General features: G+C 40.5%; 1 protein-coding gene across 2 annotated transcripts in view; it reads left to right on the forward strand.

Moving 5' to 3' along the window:
• Nucleotides 1–18,846, forward strand: part of LOC142560908 (uncharacterized) — a 236,316-nt gene that overhangs the window by 68,675 nt on the left and 148,795 nt on the right. For both annotated transcript variants that reach the window (XM_075673325.1, XM_075673323.1), the window contains exons 12-14: nucleotides 8,351–8,467; nucleotides 13,562–13,839; nucleotides 18,230–18,483. In XM_075673325.1, coding sequence (XP_075529440.1) covers nucleotides 8,351–8,467; nucleotides 13,562–13,839; nucleotides 18,230–18,483 — 649 coding nt within the window. The remainder of the gene's footprint in view (nucleotides 1–8,350; nucleotides 8,468–13,561; nucleotides 13,840–18,229; nucleotides 18,484–18,846) is intronic.

The following is an 18,846-nucleotide window of genomic DNA, read 5'->3' on the forward strand; positions in this document are numbered from 1 at the left end:
GAAGCAGACCTGCTCAAATCCTACCCTTTAAAACCCCACACCTACCTTCGTTACTTTGACGACATATTTATAATATGGGAACACGGCACAAGCGCCTTAACCAACTTAATTAGCCATTTCAATCGCTTCCACCCGAGTATTAAATTTACTGCTCACCACTCTCCTAGTCAAATCAACTTCCTGGACACGACGGTCTACATAGAAAGTGGAAAACTGAGAACGACACTTAACCGGAAGCCTACAGATAGCCAGCAATACTTGGACTACAACAGCCATCACCCGTGACATTGCAAGCAAGGAATTTTTGTCAGACAAGCGAAACACATAAGAAGAATCTGCAGCGAAGACCACGATTATATCCACCACCCGAATGACCTTAAATCAACGCTAGCAGAAAGGAACTATCCCCAAGTTGCTCTCGATAGAGCTTATGATGCCGCGTCAAGATTGGAGAGACAGTCGAAATTGGCGAAGAGACAGCCCACATTAGAATGTGACAGACCGCTGGCCTTTATAACAAAATATTCTAATGCACTCCCAAACATAAACAACATCCTAAGAAAATACCACCCATTATTATCAAGTAACGAGCGTCTGTGAAAAGCGTTCCCGGATGTACCCAGGGTTACCTATCGCCGAAACAAGAACTTTAAAGACATGTTAGTGCACGCAAAAGTCAGCCAGCAGCATTCTCCCGTAATAAAAGCATGTTGTCGCCCTAGGTGCAAAACCTGCAGGCACCTTCAAAGTGACATTAAAATTAAAAGCACCGCAAATAGTTATACACATGAAATCAAATCTAGCTTCACTTGCACAGGTTCGGATGTGATTTATATACTTGAATGCGCCTTCTGTAAAAGCAATATATTGGTGAAACAGGACAATCAATGAACGTCAGATTAAACGGACATCGCGCGGACACAGCTAAAAAGCTTCCCAAAGCCGTCGCCGAGCATTTCAACCAACCAGGTCATAACTTTGATGAACTTAAACTCTACATCTTACAGTCAAATTTCCGTTGTGAATAAGAAAGAAAATACAGAGAATCATACCTTATCCATAAGTTCAAGACATTGCAACCAATAGGCATAAACGTTTCAAAGGGAGCTTTAGAATCTATTCGCTATGCTAAACTTCAAGCTATAGGCAACAACACTTAGTTTAATTTCTTGGCGTGTCCCCCCACCTTCCTTTTTTTTCTTCTACCCTTCCCTTTCCCTTCCCTTTCCCTTATTATTATTATTATTATTATTTTTATTTTATTTATTTTTTTATTTTTTGTCAGCCGGCGTGTCAAGGGCGTCTGACACGCCGGCTAACGTGCCTGTGTTGACAGACCGGGGTGGGGGGCCTGGCTTTGACCTTGTACTCAGCGTTTCTTTACTCTCAATTCGACACGCTAACACATTTTCCCTCGTTTCTGCGTCCTCCCGCCTCACACCCTCTCCCCTTTAGAAGAACCCCACCTGTATATACTGTGGCAAGGAAAGCATATGTCGCCTTGAAGAAGACAAGTCCACTTGTCGAAACGTTGGCTCCTGCATTCACCTTGTTCACATTTTGCTCATAATATCATTGGGTGTGTTCCAGTTCTGGCCAGCATTGGAGACAGTCTATGTAGACCGCTAATGAGATAGCTTTGAGCCCAAGTAATTGAATGTATATAGCACTGTCTGGAAGACGTCTCTGAAATGTGACACCACCTTAAGTCAACTAGAAAAGGCTAAGAAAAGAAAATACAAATATAGCTCTACTTTACCATTTTGCGTGTGTGAACATATAAAAAGCACAATGTAGCCTCTAAAAAATGCATTAGAATATGCGACTATGGTTTCCTGTCAGCGGATGACCTTCCCGTCAAGTTCCCAAGCTTTCTGTTCGATTGCCATCTTGTTTGGACTCCAAAGTAGCCTGCACCATTTCAGACTTCTGTGCTGTCTTCACCAAGCCACATTTTTTCCCAGCCTCATAATAATTTAAACTAGTTTAACCGGGCAAGAAGGCAGCTGCTGCAAACTTCATGGTGAACAACGTTTAATGTGATAAGCCAGCCTCTTGCTGGGCAATATATACAGAGTTCTTGTGGCTGATCTGTGTGATGTCATTGCAATTGTTCCTCTTTATTGGCTTTGACAGTAACGAGACTCAACATGGCCGCTATTCACTTAGCTGTCATTTTAGCTTTCTACTGTGATCATTACAACGCAGTGCTATAGTTTCTTTCAATATTGCATCAAGGAAAATCTGGCACCACTGTTCTCTAGCGGGAACTGCACCACCATGGGTATGCTGAGTTGGGGGCATACGAGGCGTGGCTTAAACCATAGTTATTTTCTCACAAATAACACTTTCTTTTAATGTAACCATCACAGAAGGTCTGCTTGGCCACAATTCATTTTTTTTGTTTGTTATTGTTTACTCACATTTAATGCAAGTGAGTGAAGGAAACAAAAACATATTATGGAAAGTGACGCACAGTGAGCACATACATTGTAATTTTAAAGCAAAGCTTTCTGACCCTACTGTTCCATGGTTTCGCATGGGTAAGTCAGTGAGTCAGTTGCCGGTCAGGTTCTCGCCCAGTAAATTTGCATTCACTGAAAAAAAAGAAAAAAGAATGAAGGGCATCTGGCACTGAGATTCAAACCTCGGCCCCAGCACAACAGCCCGATGCTCTAACCTTTATGCCACAACCACACATGCACTTCTGTCACGTCAACACCAGCTAGCTCTTTGAGATGATCATCGTGTGTTGATGATGATGATTTCCATACTACAGTATGTGCTCTGGATCTGCGCAATCTTCTTTCTTCCAATTTCAGCAGCCACGGGCACTGTTAACATTATACGCAGTCACACAACCCAGTATGAGTTCTCGTGGTTTGGTAAGAAAATGGTTTTACATAACAGAAAATATATTTTTTTTTAATTTGGCCTTTCACATGCTCTTTAGAGCAAATCATTGTGACAGACAGTATGCTGCAAGCCAGATGCGTCATCACAGCAACGTGGCTCTCCAACTAAAGGTGCCAATTTGAAACCACCACATACCAGCTATCTTATGCATGCAACAGCATGGCAGCACCAGTTTTCCCTCTAGGATTAATTATTAAAGAAATTGTGGCAGAAACCATGAAAGGTGATTGTCCAAATGAGCTTTCTTGTGTGACCCTATGCCATCCGGGAATCACAACACCTTATGGGCACGGCACGAAACGGCACTGTCGTTGTAAACCACAATGCCAAATTATACCATGACACAGTACAGGATAATCTCCATAAACGTAAATTGCTTAAACGGAACACCAACCTCACCGTTGGTTGGTTTTTGTATTCATACAATGCTAACAGCTTTGTCTCCTAATAATCGGAACTCCTCATAAACGGACAGTTTCCCTGGTACCCTGACGTTCTGTTTAAGATGGTAGGCCACAAAAAAAAAAAGTTATTTAAATCAGCAGCTAGGATTCAAATAACCTTTTGCCCTGAATAAGCATGTCTTATTTAGCTTATTCAACTATTTAAAGTATAGAAAACGGTTCATTCTATGTTTTGGCAGGTAATCTTTTTCATAAAATGTGGCAAAAGTGCTAGCCACACCAACAGTGATGTGTAACTAATGAATCGCCGAATTGAGTAAACTTTGGCATTTACTTAGGTAAGTGGGAAACCTGTGCAATGAACTGGGATAAATGCAATGTGATAAATATAAAAAAGTAATGTTTGAAAAACTAAACAAAGTGAAAAAAATTGCCAATATTGACCAAAGTGCAAAAAATATTGCATAAATTCTTTTTGCTCTAGTTTGTGGCACATATCTCTATGTGAAGAATGAGTGTGCAAAATTTGATATCAAAATGTTGATTAAATAAATGTTATCGAAGTTTGCGTAACACGAGTTGCAGGAAAATCTTGTTTTCAGAAAAACGTAAACAAATCTTCAAACCGTGTGAAAGGTTTCAAAAACAACACAGGCTCAAAATGCACCAGCTTTGTAGCTGAAGCCCCGACGAGGTGCACTAGAGTCTCCTTTTCTTCATGTAGGTATGCAGCGACAACATAAAATGAAAAAAGGTATTTTGAATAATATTTATATTTAAAAAATAGTACTGATTTTTGGTTTTGCAATACGAGGGTATAGGTTGGAAAACTCACTGTAACTCCCAAACTAGTGACGATAGGACAATGATTTTTTTGTGATATGTTGCTGAATGTTTGGCTATGCATAAAATGTAAAAAACAAAAAATCAATTTTGGGAAAGCAAGTTTACTTTTAAATGTGGCCTACCACCTTAAACAGAGTCCACTGTATATTGGTTTCTGCTGCAGTGTATCACATGTGCAGTGCCGAAGTTCATCGTTCGGGCAGGTACCCAGTGATTACAGTAGACTTCTGTCAATTCAACTCCAGTTAATTCAATTTTTCAGTTAATTCATTCCTGACCAAAGGTCCCAGCTGGCACCAATGCATTTCTATAAGCCAATACTTTCGTTATTCAGATCCTAAAATTGGCCAACTTTAGCAGTAAGCACGCATCTACTTGACCCTTATAGTGACCCCAATAGCGGCCTCTTTAGTGGCAGTGTCTGTCTTGGTGGAGCTTAGTCAAGGCACTGGAACATCTGCCATCTCCCATCGAAAACACCTGTTTGCAACCTGCCCCTACAAAGATTTTCAAGCAATAGCCGTAGCTCACAATGACCAATTACAGCATTTACCCCATTCAAACGTGCACTGTTTTTTTTTCTAGACAATTGGGCCAGAAAATAGCCTGTGCAATGCAATCAGACACGAAACCACCTTCGTAATTTTCATACGCTTTAAAGCCTAACACATGCATTGCGGTGAAGCTGACTTTAGAAAACCGGCCGCCATTGTACAACGCACATATTTTTAGACACTTGCCCATTTTTCTAGTTAAAAAAATTTGGTGCATGTTAGGCTTAATTTTATGTTGATGGTCAAGTCAGATTAAATGAGAACCTCCAAAAATCGCATCATGGTGTGAGAAGTGGCAGATGACTATTGATTTTGAAAAAAAGAACGTCTTTATGCAAATAATGCGTAAGAAAAAGCCACTCCTTTTTCATTATGGAGCAAATGGCATTACTCTCTGAGCTAACAGAATATAAATGTCTGGGTTTACGGATCACAAGTAATCTGTCTTGGGCAAAGCACGTAGACGTGGTTGCAAGTGAAGTGCTATGCTATTTGTTTTTCTTGAAACATTCTTTAATATTTCCACACCTGCTGTATGTCTCCTTGCATATCAGTCTATTATATGTCCTATGCTTGAGTATGTAGTACCCATTTGAGACCCGTACACAAAGACAAACATCAACAAACTGGAAAGAATACAAAAAAGAAGGTAATGCAGTATATCTATAATTCATATGGGCATACGTCAGTTACTGAACTCGCCAAACAAAGGGGATTATCTTCAGTTATCAGTAGAAATCAAATTTGTCAACTAATGTTCTTTTACCAGCTAGTAAAAGGATATTATAACATAGGTACATCACATATTATCACTTTCTCCAAAGGCTATGCTACTAGACAATGACATTCTCTTACAAAAACACCTTTAGTTCCACGAAATAACTGTTTTAAGTACTCTTTTCTTCCCAAACCATTGTTGAATGGAATAGCCTTGGTGATGATGTTGTGACCCAAGATTAATTGTCTTCATTCGAGAAATACTTACAATAATTTTTTAGCGGTGTTACTTATGTTTGCATATGCCTCCTTTTTTGTGCTATTTAGGGTTTGTTACGTGTGCAGTGTTATCTGTTCTTGTTCTGCCTTTTTGGTCTTATTTATGGTTGTATCTATCTAAATTATATCTAAAATATGTGTGTCTGAATCATTTGTTTTATTAATCCATTTTCTCCTTTTCATATTTAACAAATTCTTATATTCATTCACTTTTATATACTGTTTTCATTTGTGTGTGTTTGTGCCTTTTTATCAAAACAATTTTTATGTATCACACCTGCTATGATCTTTCTTTGAGATCGCAGTATAAATAACTAACTAACTAAATGAATGAATAAATGCGTACATTAGTTTTCCACTTTATACACATTGAATGTGGGTGTGCGTTTGATTCAGGGTTTTATTAGGCTAGGGCAAACACTAGTGTTAGCAGTGAGTTCTGGTATCTTTTCTGCAGGTTGTGTGCCATTTTGTGCACATAGGGCATGAAGGTGGCAGCTAAACAGGGCATTCGACTCGTGTTCTCAGTTCCCTGCAAATTATCCCAACTATGTAGGCGCGTGGCGAATGGTCTGCGCAAGGTTGCCTGTACTACTAAGCACGAGTACCAGTACGTGCACTGTTCCACCTGCATGGTGCACCAGTTTCCACTGCGATGTGGCACTGTGTACGTTGGCCAAACTGGCCAATGTATTAATGATAGACTGCAGCAGCACTTCTGCTTCTTGAAGGGTGGTAGCGGCGCCACAGAAACACCAGGGAACGCAAAGGTTGCTTCCCCAAATTCATTCAAGCCATCATTGTAGAATGGGGAGACTAGACTTGAGCAAGAAATTATGAAAGTGGCACACATGCGCAGACTTGGCCTAGACACATGTATAAGTAAGCCTTCGATGGCTCTCCTAGATAAAGAAACCCAGTTTTTGATTAACCAGTGATAGTTGTTTTTGCCCCTTGGCACTTTCCATAATCATCTATGGTGCTTTCTGCCACGTGTGTTTCATCTTGTTCTTCAGTATGTCAAGGCACACTGCACGCAGATGCAACCTTTTGCTGCTGTGTGTTTCATGGTAATAAACCACAGTTTCTAGTTACTGCTCGTCCTGTTCACTCCTACATCTTATGTTTTACCTAAAGTCAGAGTTCTTTTCCTCTTTGAACATGTCGGACCATCTGTCCCAAAGTTCCTCCTCTTGAATCTGAAGGTACAGAGCGCACAAGCACAGAAAAGAACTTGGTTGTGTAGAAAATTGCCACTGAAGGTCCCGCTGCTGGTCCTCAATTTGAACTGCCCATGCCAAAACGGACATGTCGACGCTATCTCCACGTGACCTCCCTCTGTTGTGCTCTAAGTGAGTCAGCCAGCACTGATGTCACAAGGGAGGTACCACAGTCCCTTGGTGGCACCACTTCAATTTACCTTTTTCGTCATTTTCTTATGAAAGTTGCATTCTTACCATCATCATCATCGGCCCATTTTATGTTCACTGCAGGACGAAGTCTCTCTACGATCTCCAATTACCCCTGCCCTGAGTCGACCGATTCCAACTAGCATCTGCAAATTTCCTAATTTCATCAGCCCACCTAGTCTTCTGCCATCCTCGACTGTGGTTCCTTTCTCTTGGCACCCATACTGTAACCCTAATGGTCCAACGGTTATTTAACCTACGTATTACATTACGTGCCCAGCTTCATTTTTTTCTCTTACTGTCAATTAGAATATTGGCTATACCTGTTTGCCCTCTGATCCACACTGCTCTCTTTCTCTCTCTTAATGTTATGCCTAGCATTCTTCGTTCCATCACTCTTCACGTGGTCCTTAATTTGTTCTCAAGCTTCTTTGTCAGTCTCCAAGTCTCTGCCTCATATGTCAGCACTGGCAAAATGCACTGATCGTACACCTTCCTTTTCAATGATAATGGTAAGCTTCCGGTCAGGAGCTGACAATGGCTGCTGTATGCGATCCAAGCCATTTTTATTCTTCTGTGAATTTCCTTCTCATGATCAGGGTTCCCGGTGATTAATTGACCCAGGTAAACATATTCCTTCACAGGCTCTAGAGGCTGACTGGTGATCCTGAACTCTTGCTTCCTCGCCCGGCTATTCATCATTATCTTTGTCTTCTGTGTATTAATCTTCAACCCCACTCTTACTCTCTCTCTGGTAAAGCCTCAATCATTTGTTGTAACTCATCTGCAGTGTTGCTGAATAGAACAATGTCATTGGCAAACCGAAGGTTGCTGAGATATTCACCAGCAATCCTTACTCCTAAGCCTTCCTAGCTTGAATGCTTCTTTTTTTTTTCTTACCACAAATGATGAATTTGTTCTTACAGGAGCCTTCAAGACATCTCAACCTAATATGTTTAGTTGCTGTCCTCTTAAAGAAAGTTTTACTGTGTATCATTTATTGGGCCTTAAAATGTGGCACGAGACACCTAGTATGTGCTGCGTGCATTTCAGTTTTGCTAATGTGAGCAAATTCAAGCATTCCTTCAGGCACCTACGCTAATGCATTGCGTTCTTGCTTCTCACATCTCTTTTATGTAGGAAAACAAGTTACAGTGTTTTGTGACAGGTAATAATCCTGCAACTTCTCACTTTTTTCTTTCTTTCTTTTTTTTTTTTTTTGCAGGCCCTGAAAAATGCGGGTGCCATAGCCCAAGTTGCCAGCCGTGACTTGGAAGAAACACTGATGGGCTGTGCTCAAAACCGAGAGTTGCCCATTCCAGTTGCTGTGTTTTCAATCGAGGTGATTAATTAAATACTTGATAGCTTAAATGATGCTGTGGCCAAAGTTCTGCAGCTCCTTGAAACATACCGTGAAAGCTTGATACCACACTTACTCAAATATAGGTTGATACTTTTCTTAAAAAAATAATCTACATAAGTCTGGAAGTCGGCTTAGATTTGAGGATGGACACAATGGCCAGACTTTCATGACTGCAGAAAGGGCGATGCCACGAGGCGGAAAAAGGTGTCGCTGAATTTTTCGGGACATGATGAGAAGCAAAAATGTTCACAACAGTGGAGATCACATAGAAGAAGGCAAAGGATGTCGCAAACGTTTGAGGCATCGCTGGGAACAAGTTCAGATGCCTGTCTACTTTGACATGCCTTTGGCGCTGCACTTCACTTATATAGTGAATTGGGTCATGCCATCATGCAATGAAATTCTGAAAGTGCAGCATCTTTGTGAGGTTGCGCATTCATTTTGCAATCGAGAACCATTTTTGTTCTTTGGAAAGTTTTAAAAGTTGCTGTCCTTGCAAATTTCAGGGGTCGTTCTTATAGAATTGCAGCTGGCCTAGATTTAAACAAATACGGTGATTCAAACCTTGTTAATCCAACGTTTTCTAACAAATTAAATAGAGCTCCATGAATCCCAAAGGCACATACAACTCATTGTGTAAGGTAACTTTTCAGTAAAGACTGGTTCCTACGTGATTGAATTGAACTGTGCTACTGTGTGTCCTGTTTTGGCTCACATTTCTGGTTGGGTGGTAGCTGGCACAACTTAGTATGATGGGAATGCAGTATTACGAGTGGCCAAGGTCACACATGGCTATGTTATGGCAGCACAGAGACAGAACAATGAAGTTCCTGTGTTTCGGCGGTTGTGGTTACTGCCGCTTGGCTCCTAGGGTTGTGTTGATGCTACAGACTCATCTTACGCAGGGGTCCCAACACAGGCTGCAAGTGTTTTGGTTTTGAAATTGATGTAGGAGATTAACAATTACATTTTTGCCAGCCTTGGCTCTGTTTCTTCTGTGGAAGTGTGGCGAGATGACTACGGTGCATGTGTTTTCTAGTGCTTCATTACATTACAAACACCGCCCTGTTTTCTGCCGCTTCATTAGACATGCCCATCGGTTACTTACCTAATTAAATGCACTGTTATCACTATCACTTGGCAACATCGTTTGGTGGTAAAGAAATACTGACATGGTATATTCAAGTTGTGATTTTTTTACAATAAATGAAGGTCCAAGCTTTCTAACCCCCATGAAATATACTGGTACGCATCAGAGCACCCGAAATTATTTACTATAATACAGTCGAACATTGTTATAACGAAGTCACCTTCGACTCAAAAATGCCTTTGTTATGTCCGATAATTTGTTATATTTGTCTTTGTTATATCAGGATTTGACTGTGCTTGTTTCCATGAGCCAGATTTTGTTTCATTGCCCAAGAGGCAGATGTGTCATGTCAACCATGCGGACACAGATTTTCATGCGAAAGCATCTAATAGCTCATTGAGCGAAAGAGGGTCTGTGGTAGCGAAACAGCATCGAAATTCCCCTCGACTGCGATGCCCTGTCACGAGCGTGCCTTGACGGAGCAGAGCGGGTGAAAGAAAACGCCCACTGGCAGCCATGGCGCACCAGGTGTTGCACGAGGGGAGAGGGCATCACCGCGACGCACGTCACCCTCGCTCTCGGAAGCCTGTGTTATCCGTGCGTTCATCGTGCGTGCAAGCTCTCGCCTATGCCTCGACAAGACCGAATCAAAACACGCCAAGCATCTCAACGCTTGCCGCCGGGGAGTCCATAACTCGAAGGAGCATTCAGCGGCGCTCAGTTGCACAATAATGCTTTCGCATTCACAACTCCTATGAAGGGCTTAGGTGTCCTCAAATTTTTCACTCCCTGTTATGACGTCGCGATAATGTCAATGACGCAAGTTCTGATTTGTCAAGACCTATTCTAGTATAAATTAAACTATTTGATTAGTGTTTTGCATCCTCAATATTTCTCAAGTGTCATCCTCTCATGCGTGGGAAATGCATGCCAGAACTTCTACAACTTCAAAAATATCCATCAGTACTCCTGTAAAATAAGGGTGCTATTCTGGACAAAGGTGAATTCCACCATATTTTCAAATTTTGTAATAGTGACATTTTGAGCCAATCAGACAGGCCGTAGCAGCCATCTGTGCCAATCAGAGTTGACAAGAGGACCAATTCAACAAAATGGCGATGTCTAGAATCGCACTCCTGGTTTGTGTAATGAGCACAATTTTGTCAAGCCATAGACCTTCTGATGTGAGCCGTGAAAATGAGTCAGCACAGATGGTTGCAAGTGATGACTGCCGACCTAAACAACACTGAGTGTAAGTGGAACCTTGTTAGGCACTGTTTCGGTGAACAAGAAACATCGTGTGATGCAGCTCCGACTCGTAAATACGTTTGGGTGTAAATGCTGTGCAGTTATTTACCATATCTGACTTAATTTCACTGTGCTTTGGATACATTTGATACAAAGCACTATGAATTTAAGCTTGTTGGAGGGATATTGAAGGCATCTTGCTTGGTCATTATGCACCTCTGATGCCTATGACTGGCAAACTTTTTGTACAAGAGCATGTCAGTTCGGAACGCTCCTTATTATTAATAAATGCCTCATTTGATTTAACTGGGGGATCGTATGCTTTGGATACAACAACCATAGCCTTCACATGTTTTCAGAGGGAACCTGAAGACCTCAAGGCAGCAGGAAACAGATTTATCAGTTTTATTGTGTGCACCCAGACCATTCCAGCTCTCCTCACTAAAGCTGTCAAGAAGCTTTTTCGTAGGTTCTTCTTGGCCCTCAGTTGTTTTTACTTCATTGAGTGAGCCGGAGGCCGTAGCTACTGCAGTCACATCTCGTTATTATGAAGTCGCACCTGGCACAAAAATAGTTTCGTTATATTCAATATTCGTTGCAAACCTTACACTGTAATAGTGGTAAGATAATTTTTTATTTGCTTTGTTGTATCCCATAATTCATCATATCTGTGTTTGTTATACTGAAGTTTGACTTCGTTTCATACATAGCAAGCAATGCTGCAAAGACTTTTCTCACTGCTTGCATTTGCAACCGAAAATTAGTGCAACACCATATGAAAGAAAGATAGGTATGCGTCATGCAGCTCAACGTGGCATTAGCTATCATACTTTTATGTCGAAATTGTGGTGTGTTTATAAACTTGAAACGCATCGCAAATCTGAACCTATTTACCGAGAAAAAGCAGGGTGATGCATTTTGTAGTACAGTGGCCTCATTGCGTTCATGACTAGAACATAGTAGTATGACACATATTGTAAGTTGCCAGGATGCACAATTCATGTGTAATTTATTCTAACGTTCCATCCACAAGTTGTAGTGCACTTGAGCCTCGTTCTAACGAAACAGGATATAATTAAATAATGAATATAACGAAGTAAACCCCTTAAAGGTAGAGCTTCCAGTTTTCTGTACGACTGAAAGCGTGGCTACTCAGCTCCACTGTACACGAGGCATACGAAGTTTTTGAATAAACTCTCGCTACAGGGCGTGGGTTTGAATGAGTTGTTACAGCACACTGATGACTTGAAAGGGTCACTAATGACTTGAGTTATATTAGTAAACTACCCTTCAGCAACAACTTGGTAATCCAACTAGCTTAGTAATTCAGAAAAGATGCAAAAACGAAAGGCAGGTGGTGACACCACCGTTAAGTTCCTGCACTAACTCTCCGTGATGTCGTGGATTTTGATGGTGTCTGTCCAAATCCAGTCAATCTTTTATCGGTTAAGGTACACCATACATTGTAGCCTAAAAGAGCCAAACACTTTAACTTCGCAAGTTTCAAGAAGTTTTGCTGCATTGCAATGGCCCAAATACAAAAAATACTTTGAAATCTATTACGTCACACTCATGTAATGGTGCCAAGGTGGCGGCATAAAATTAGAAAAAATTAAAGTTTGGTATTCATTATCTGTTTTAGTAATCAACCTCTTATTGTTAAGTTAACAAAAATAGAGTTTTGAAACAATACTTTATCAGTGTGAACTTATATAGGGCTTCTCTAAAGTGTCTGTTAAAGCTGCTGTAACTCAATGATAATGCAGGTGATACCACTGCAAAAGAGTGCTAATTTGGGCTTGTTGGTACATGTTACAGCTAAATGGAGCAACAGTGCATAAGACAGGGCAAACAGAATTAAAGGACAAAGCATTGTCTATTTAGCACTTCATCTGTCCATCAACACTTCATCTGTTCATTCCATTTGATTTGTCCTATCCACTATTATGGGTGTGTGAATTGAAGTTTTCAAGACCGAATCAAATATGAATTGAATAGTGTCATAATTTGATAAAATTGGATATTGAATATATTTTAAATAGTTTGTTGAATAATGTACAGCCTTCTTACCATTCATGTAGAATAATTTTCACATCTTGGTATTGGCAACATTACAAAGTTTCTATCATGATACTGCACATTATAAAGCCTGCTTTATTGAAAGCATAAAGGGAGCTTTAGGAACAACTGAGCAGTTTGTTTGCAAACTTGGGGCGCTTCAGAGCATATGTGGTCATGCATTATCATATACTCAAGAGTGCTATGGAAGGGGCTATATGGTGGCTCTTCATACTTGCGTATGCACTAGCACATTAATAAAAGCACAGACACAAAACATTGACAGAAGGTTGATGTGCATCAACCATGTCTGCTTTTAGTAACATGCTAGCACATAAGCTAGTATTAATTATCATATAAAGCTTAAACAGGCGGCCTTGTAGGCCTCTAGATAAAATTTATCTATACCTTTGTGACCAAATCAGAAATGTGTGCCACCTACTGCATCTGTGAATAGTGTCGAACAGTACCTACTGTGAAACGCTGTGTTATATTCAAGGACCAAATAAGATAGGACAATGTTCAGTTCAAAGACTGAATCGAATAGGACAACATTTGATTCGTTATTAGAAATATTCACAAACCCCTACTGGATTTATCCCACCACTGCTCTTGCCTGCATCTCGTGTCCTGCTACGTTTTGGCACTACTTATTGTGTGGGACTGTATACGCACAGGCTATGCACGACTTTTGGCCAACGTACGACACCTTGTCGTCAGCGAAAAGCCTGCTTGGGGACCGCACTAGGCCTTGGGAGCTGCGCATAGCAGTGTACAAGTTCCTGACCAGGGAGCCGGACCGCTGGAAGTTTGGCAAGGCGGTCAGCAATGCGCTGGATGGCGAACCGCGTCACTCAGAGTTGGTGGACTACGTCGTGTCAGACTTTCTCGACTCTCTTCCTGCAGAAATGAAGGCAGCATTGGAGGAAGGCAAGTTTGACACCGACAGCGTCATGTAAGTCTCAAAATGGTTGTCCGCAACAAGAAAGACACTTTATTATTGCATTGGCGTTGCGCCTTTCTGGTGCCGAATGAGAGTTCCTAATTTCAGCACACTGTGCAGTCATGTGCCAGTGTGATAACGCAGTCAATTTCTGTTAATTTGACATTGGTTTATTTGGAGCACACTCACTCGCATCAAATTTTTTAAATTTTGAATAATTCAACCTACTGTAAGTTAGCTGTAGTTTAACATTATTGGTTCGGTATGTCATAATGTGCATAAGTTAGCGTACGTTGCTGGGCGACCAAAGAAAAATGTCCTGATTACAAAGTGTAGCAACATAGAAACAGAAGCCAAAAGAAGTCATCTTATAGAGATGACAATATGGTAAAACACTATCTGATGACAACAAAAGACAGTTTACATGAATAGCACGAATAAAGCAAGGACACGAGGAAGCAAATATCACATACAGGCACTGACTGCCAACTGGAACTTTATTTGAAATTCTCCAGCCATTTTATACCTTTTCCAGCATAGGCATGCGTACAGCAGTCGGAAATACATCTGCAAAATCAGATACATCATAATCTTTCGTGCAAAAAAGCTATTTATTCTTCTGACAAGGCAAGAGAGGGAGCGCTTACATATTTATCTCCTTCCTCTATAATGTAACAAGCCTCTATTATTTCCCTTTCCCTCTTACCTTTTCCTTTCCCTATGAATTTTGTTTTTTCAAATATGGGAGTGTAGGGACATTTGTTGCAATGTCCTGCTAAATGACTCTCATAGCCATTCTTTAGGTTACTGCTTTGCTGACGAGCTCTGTCATTGAAACACTGTCCCGTTTGACCTATGTAAGTTTTTCCACAGCTCAGCGGTGTCGGATAGATAATGTTGTGCCTGCAGTCAGTGAAACGAGTCAATTAAAATGATTTGTGGTGCACAGGGGCCTTTCGAGCATTTTCATACGATTGCATATCGAGATAAGCTTGCAAGGGGCATTGATTATTTTCATTCAACTTCCATTAAATATGAGTTCTGTACATCCAAAGTACCGGCGTTTGTATAGGATCAGCCATCGCCCTCACTTTGTGTGACATTTTCTTATCTTCGGTTGACAATGTAATTTCTGCTAAGTTGGTAGACACGCCTGTAACGCGAGTGTTTAGGTACGTTTATGACTACTTAATTGTTATGAAGAGAAATATCTGTATCCATTTACACAATGTGGTCGAAGAAATTTTGGATTATGTTCATCAACTCGTCGGGAGGACTTACTAAGTTCACATACAAATTCCCAATGAACAACCACATTCAGTTTCTTGATATTAATCTCTATTTTTCTTTGGATGAGCATGTATACTGGGCATATCATTCCCAGATCTAAGAAAACTTTGTTGCGCTACGACATCGCACACTCTAAATTGATTAAGAGCAACCACGTGCATTAAGGCAGCACTAAAGTAAGTCAGTCATGTGAGCATGAGTGTGAGCGAAGTTTTTTTAATCAGATAGCACGATTATAGAATGCAGGTTTTTCCTGTTCTGTCATGACTTCAGTATGCGAAGCCATCTTGCAGACAGAAAAAAGAATAAGTTCCAAACCAGCTCACAAAGAAAAGAATAAAGACAAGAGACCAGCGCATGTGGTGCCATACTTGCGCAAGTTGTCACACAGTCCAAAGAAAGTTTACAATAGACATAATGTTAATTTGCTTTTCAGTGCCCCTTGCAAGCTTATCTCGATATGCAAACGTATGAAAATGCTCGAAAGGCCCCTGTGCACCACAAATCATTTTAATTGACTCGTTTCACTGACTGCAGGCACAACATTATCTATCCGACACCGCTGAGCTGTGGAAAAACTTACGTAGGTCAAACGGGACAGTGTTTCAATGACAGAGCTCGTCAGCAAAGCAGTAACCTAAAGAATGGCTATGGGAGTCATTTAGCAGGACATTGCAACAAATGTCCCTACACTCCCATATTTGAAAAAACAAAATTCATAGGGAAAGGAAAAGGTAAGAGGGAAAGGGAAATAATAGAGGCTTGTTACATTATAGAGGAAGGAGATAAATATGTAAGCGCTCCCTCTCTTGCCTTGTCAGAAGAATAAATAGCTTTTTTGCACGAAAGATTATGATGTATCTGATTTTGCAGATGTATTTCCGACTGCTGTACGCATGCCTATGCTGGAAAAGGTATAAAATGGCTGGAGAATTTCAAATAAAGTTCCAGTTGGCAGTCAGTGCCTGTATGTGATATTTGCTTCCTCATGTCCTTGCTTTATTCATGCTATTCAACCTCAGTTCTAAACATGAACCAACTAGCACTCATCAAGATCTTACCAAAAGACAGTTAAACCTCACTTTAGCGAGCACAGCTATGACAAAGTGTTATACTACGGTATACATTAGTTTCAATTACATGTATCCTCAACTTTGCATACTGAATCCTTTTGGCCCTTTGCAAGAAGAAAACATATGCAAACACTTGAGCATAAGGCTGGGGGACACCTCTACCCATTAGGAATGCCACTATGCTTTCGGTGACGCTGGGATTTGGACCCTGTATCTCCCACATATTTATTTATTTATTTATTTATTTATTTATTTATTTATTTATTTATTTATTTATTTATTTATTTACTTGTTTACTTATTTGCTTAATTATTCCTAGTGCCTTAAAGCCCCTCCTAGGGGCTTTGAGGCACTAGGATTTCAGAGTGGTGGGCACTAGGTTTTTCATGAGGGGTGGTCTATTTTCATACATTAGTTCATCAATAATGCATTTGAGGTGGATTGGCCTGATAGAAGCATGGCAGTGGCAAGACGGCTATTTGATTTTTTGATGAAGAATGCGAAAGCATGCGCCAGACGCTTTACAACAAGGCCATTGCCACTTGTTTATGGTTTTACTAGCATGGTGGGTACGATGAATGTGCATGACAGGGCTCATTGCAGCTTTGCCTAGTTGCATCGATTGTTTTTTAACCCAGATGGCTTTCTGTTTTGTGGTAGCTGCTAAATGAACTGAGATGATCTCAAATGCATTTTCAGCATAGATTACTTTTGGCTACATAGAAAGAATTCAGGATATTTCTATTGTTTGTTGTAACAAAGTATGACTATATTTTATGCTTATGCTTCATGTAATTAGGTACACCAAGAGAAGAGAAATGCAATCGAGGACAGAAGACTAGGTGGAGCGATGAAATTAGGAAATTCGCGGGCGCTAGTTGGAATCGGTTGGTGCAGGACAGGGGTAATTGGATATCGCAGGGAGAGGCCTTTGTCCTGCAGTGGACATAAAATAGGATTATTATTATTATTATTATTATTATTATTATTATTATTATTATTATTATTATTAATTAGGTATACGTTCATCTTGCATTAAGTCAAACACCAAGTTACCATTACCATTCTGATATGGCACGGCGATGACCAAAGTTAAATGGGCAGAACCTTCTGCCAGCGCCTAATGTTGTGTATTTTCAAACACAAGTTTTGAATTTATATAGTAGTACCCCTATGTCACATATACTTTGAATCTGCAAAAAAATTTCTATCCAGATATGCAATAAAAGAATGTTGTTTTCTGAACACATTTCTTTTTTTTTTTTTTTTTTTGCCGGCTCTTAGAGGGTTTAAATGCTGAAGCGAGTGCTCAGACCGGTGTGTGCTGTCATACAAACTTGAGTAAGAATCTGAATGACATGAATCTTGCAAGTGAGATCCTTGTCTCTGTAAAGTAAATGGAAAACAGCACAATGCCCTTACATTTGCGTATGAACCACCTTAAGGCCAACTGCAAAGAAATTTTGGACTGCACAAAAATTTGGGTTTGGATACAGAAGGTTTACAGCAGCCTCTGTCCAAAATTTAACGTTTAAAACACGAGTGGATATGTTACGAAAAGCCTGCAAAGTAATAAAAAAAGTGGCATTTTTGATACTTAAAGTGAAAAAAAAAAGAATAAGTTTCACCATAACGGCCTGGCGGAAATGGCACAGAAGCCAGAACATTGAAAATTGGAGTGGTTTTCGACATGACTTCCAAGATTAGTTAGATGACGCTCTCAGTGCACTGAAAATCTGCGATTGGCAAGTTTTTTTTATCACATTCGTTAGCCATCATGTCTGCTGAGGTGCCATTAAAGGCGAAAAAACTTATGCAATTACCAGCTCTGTAGCTTCCTCAAGAATGCTTTAATCATATGTACTACTCATTTGTAATCACTTTAGACAAAGTGAAATTTCATTGCAGTTGGCCTGCAGAATTCTGCAGGTTGCAGGATCAAATCTAGTTATTTGGCCTCTTTTTGGAGCTAAACTAACATTTTTTTAACAAGCCTCTTGTAAGTTTCTTTTCTTTCCCTTTTTTTATCATCTCACCAGCCCCGGAGAAAGGTTCTACACCTCTGAGAGTCACTATGGCAGTGACAAAATTCGCAAGTCAAACCGCCGAACGCTTGAGCGGCACATCAGGTTGCCTTTCTTGCCAGCTGAGCTGAGTGACTTTGCTGTGAAGATTGGCTCTGAAGAAGTGTACGGTGGCTGGCGAAACCTTCTCTCGGACCTCTCCAGAAATGTCAGCTTGCAGCTGTTTGGCACCAAGTTTCATTTTGCTGACATCACTGTTTTCCTCAAAGGTGCGAATGTCCATTTGACACTGAGCAACTGTGCAAACGAATTGATTCATTTATTTTGTTTATTAGAAGAGGAAAAGAAGGAGGTAGGAAATGAAGGGCCGGGGGCATCGTCACTGTCTCATCCCTCAGTGGACACGTGAACTGTGCCGAAGCTAAGAGAGGGATGGAGAGGAAAAAAGAAGTTGGTGTAGAACTCAAAGAGACACAGTCGACTGTTGTTAATATGAGCTCGAGTAATTAGACATTTCACTTAATTCGAAGGGACTGGAAAGTCTTGGCAAGAAACCATACACTGGGGGATATGGAAGAAAAGCTCATTTAGTTCAAGTGTGAAAGCATGCCTCTGTTTAATTCAACCCAAAC

The sequence above is a fragment of the Dermacentor variabilis genome, chromosome 10 (assembly GCF_050947875.1).
Source record: "Dermacentor variabilis isolate Ectoservices chromosome 10, ASM5094787v1, whole genome shotgun sequence".
In the NCBI taxonomy this organism is placed as follows: Eukaryota; Metazoa; Arthropoda; class Arachnida; order Ixodida; family Ixodidae; genus Dermacentor; species Dermacentor variabilis.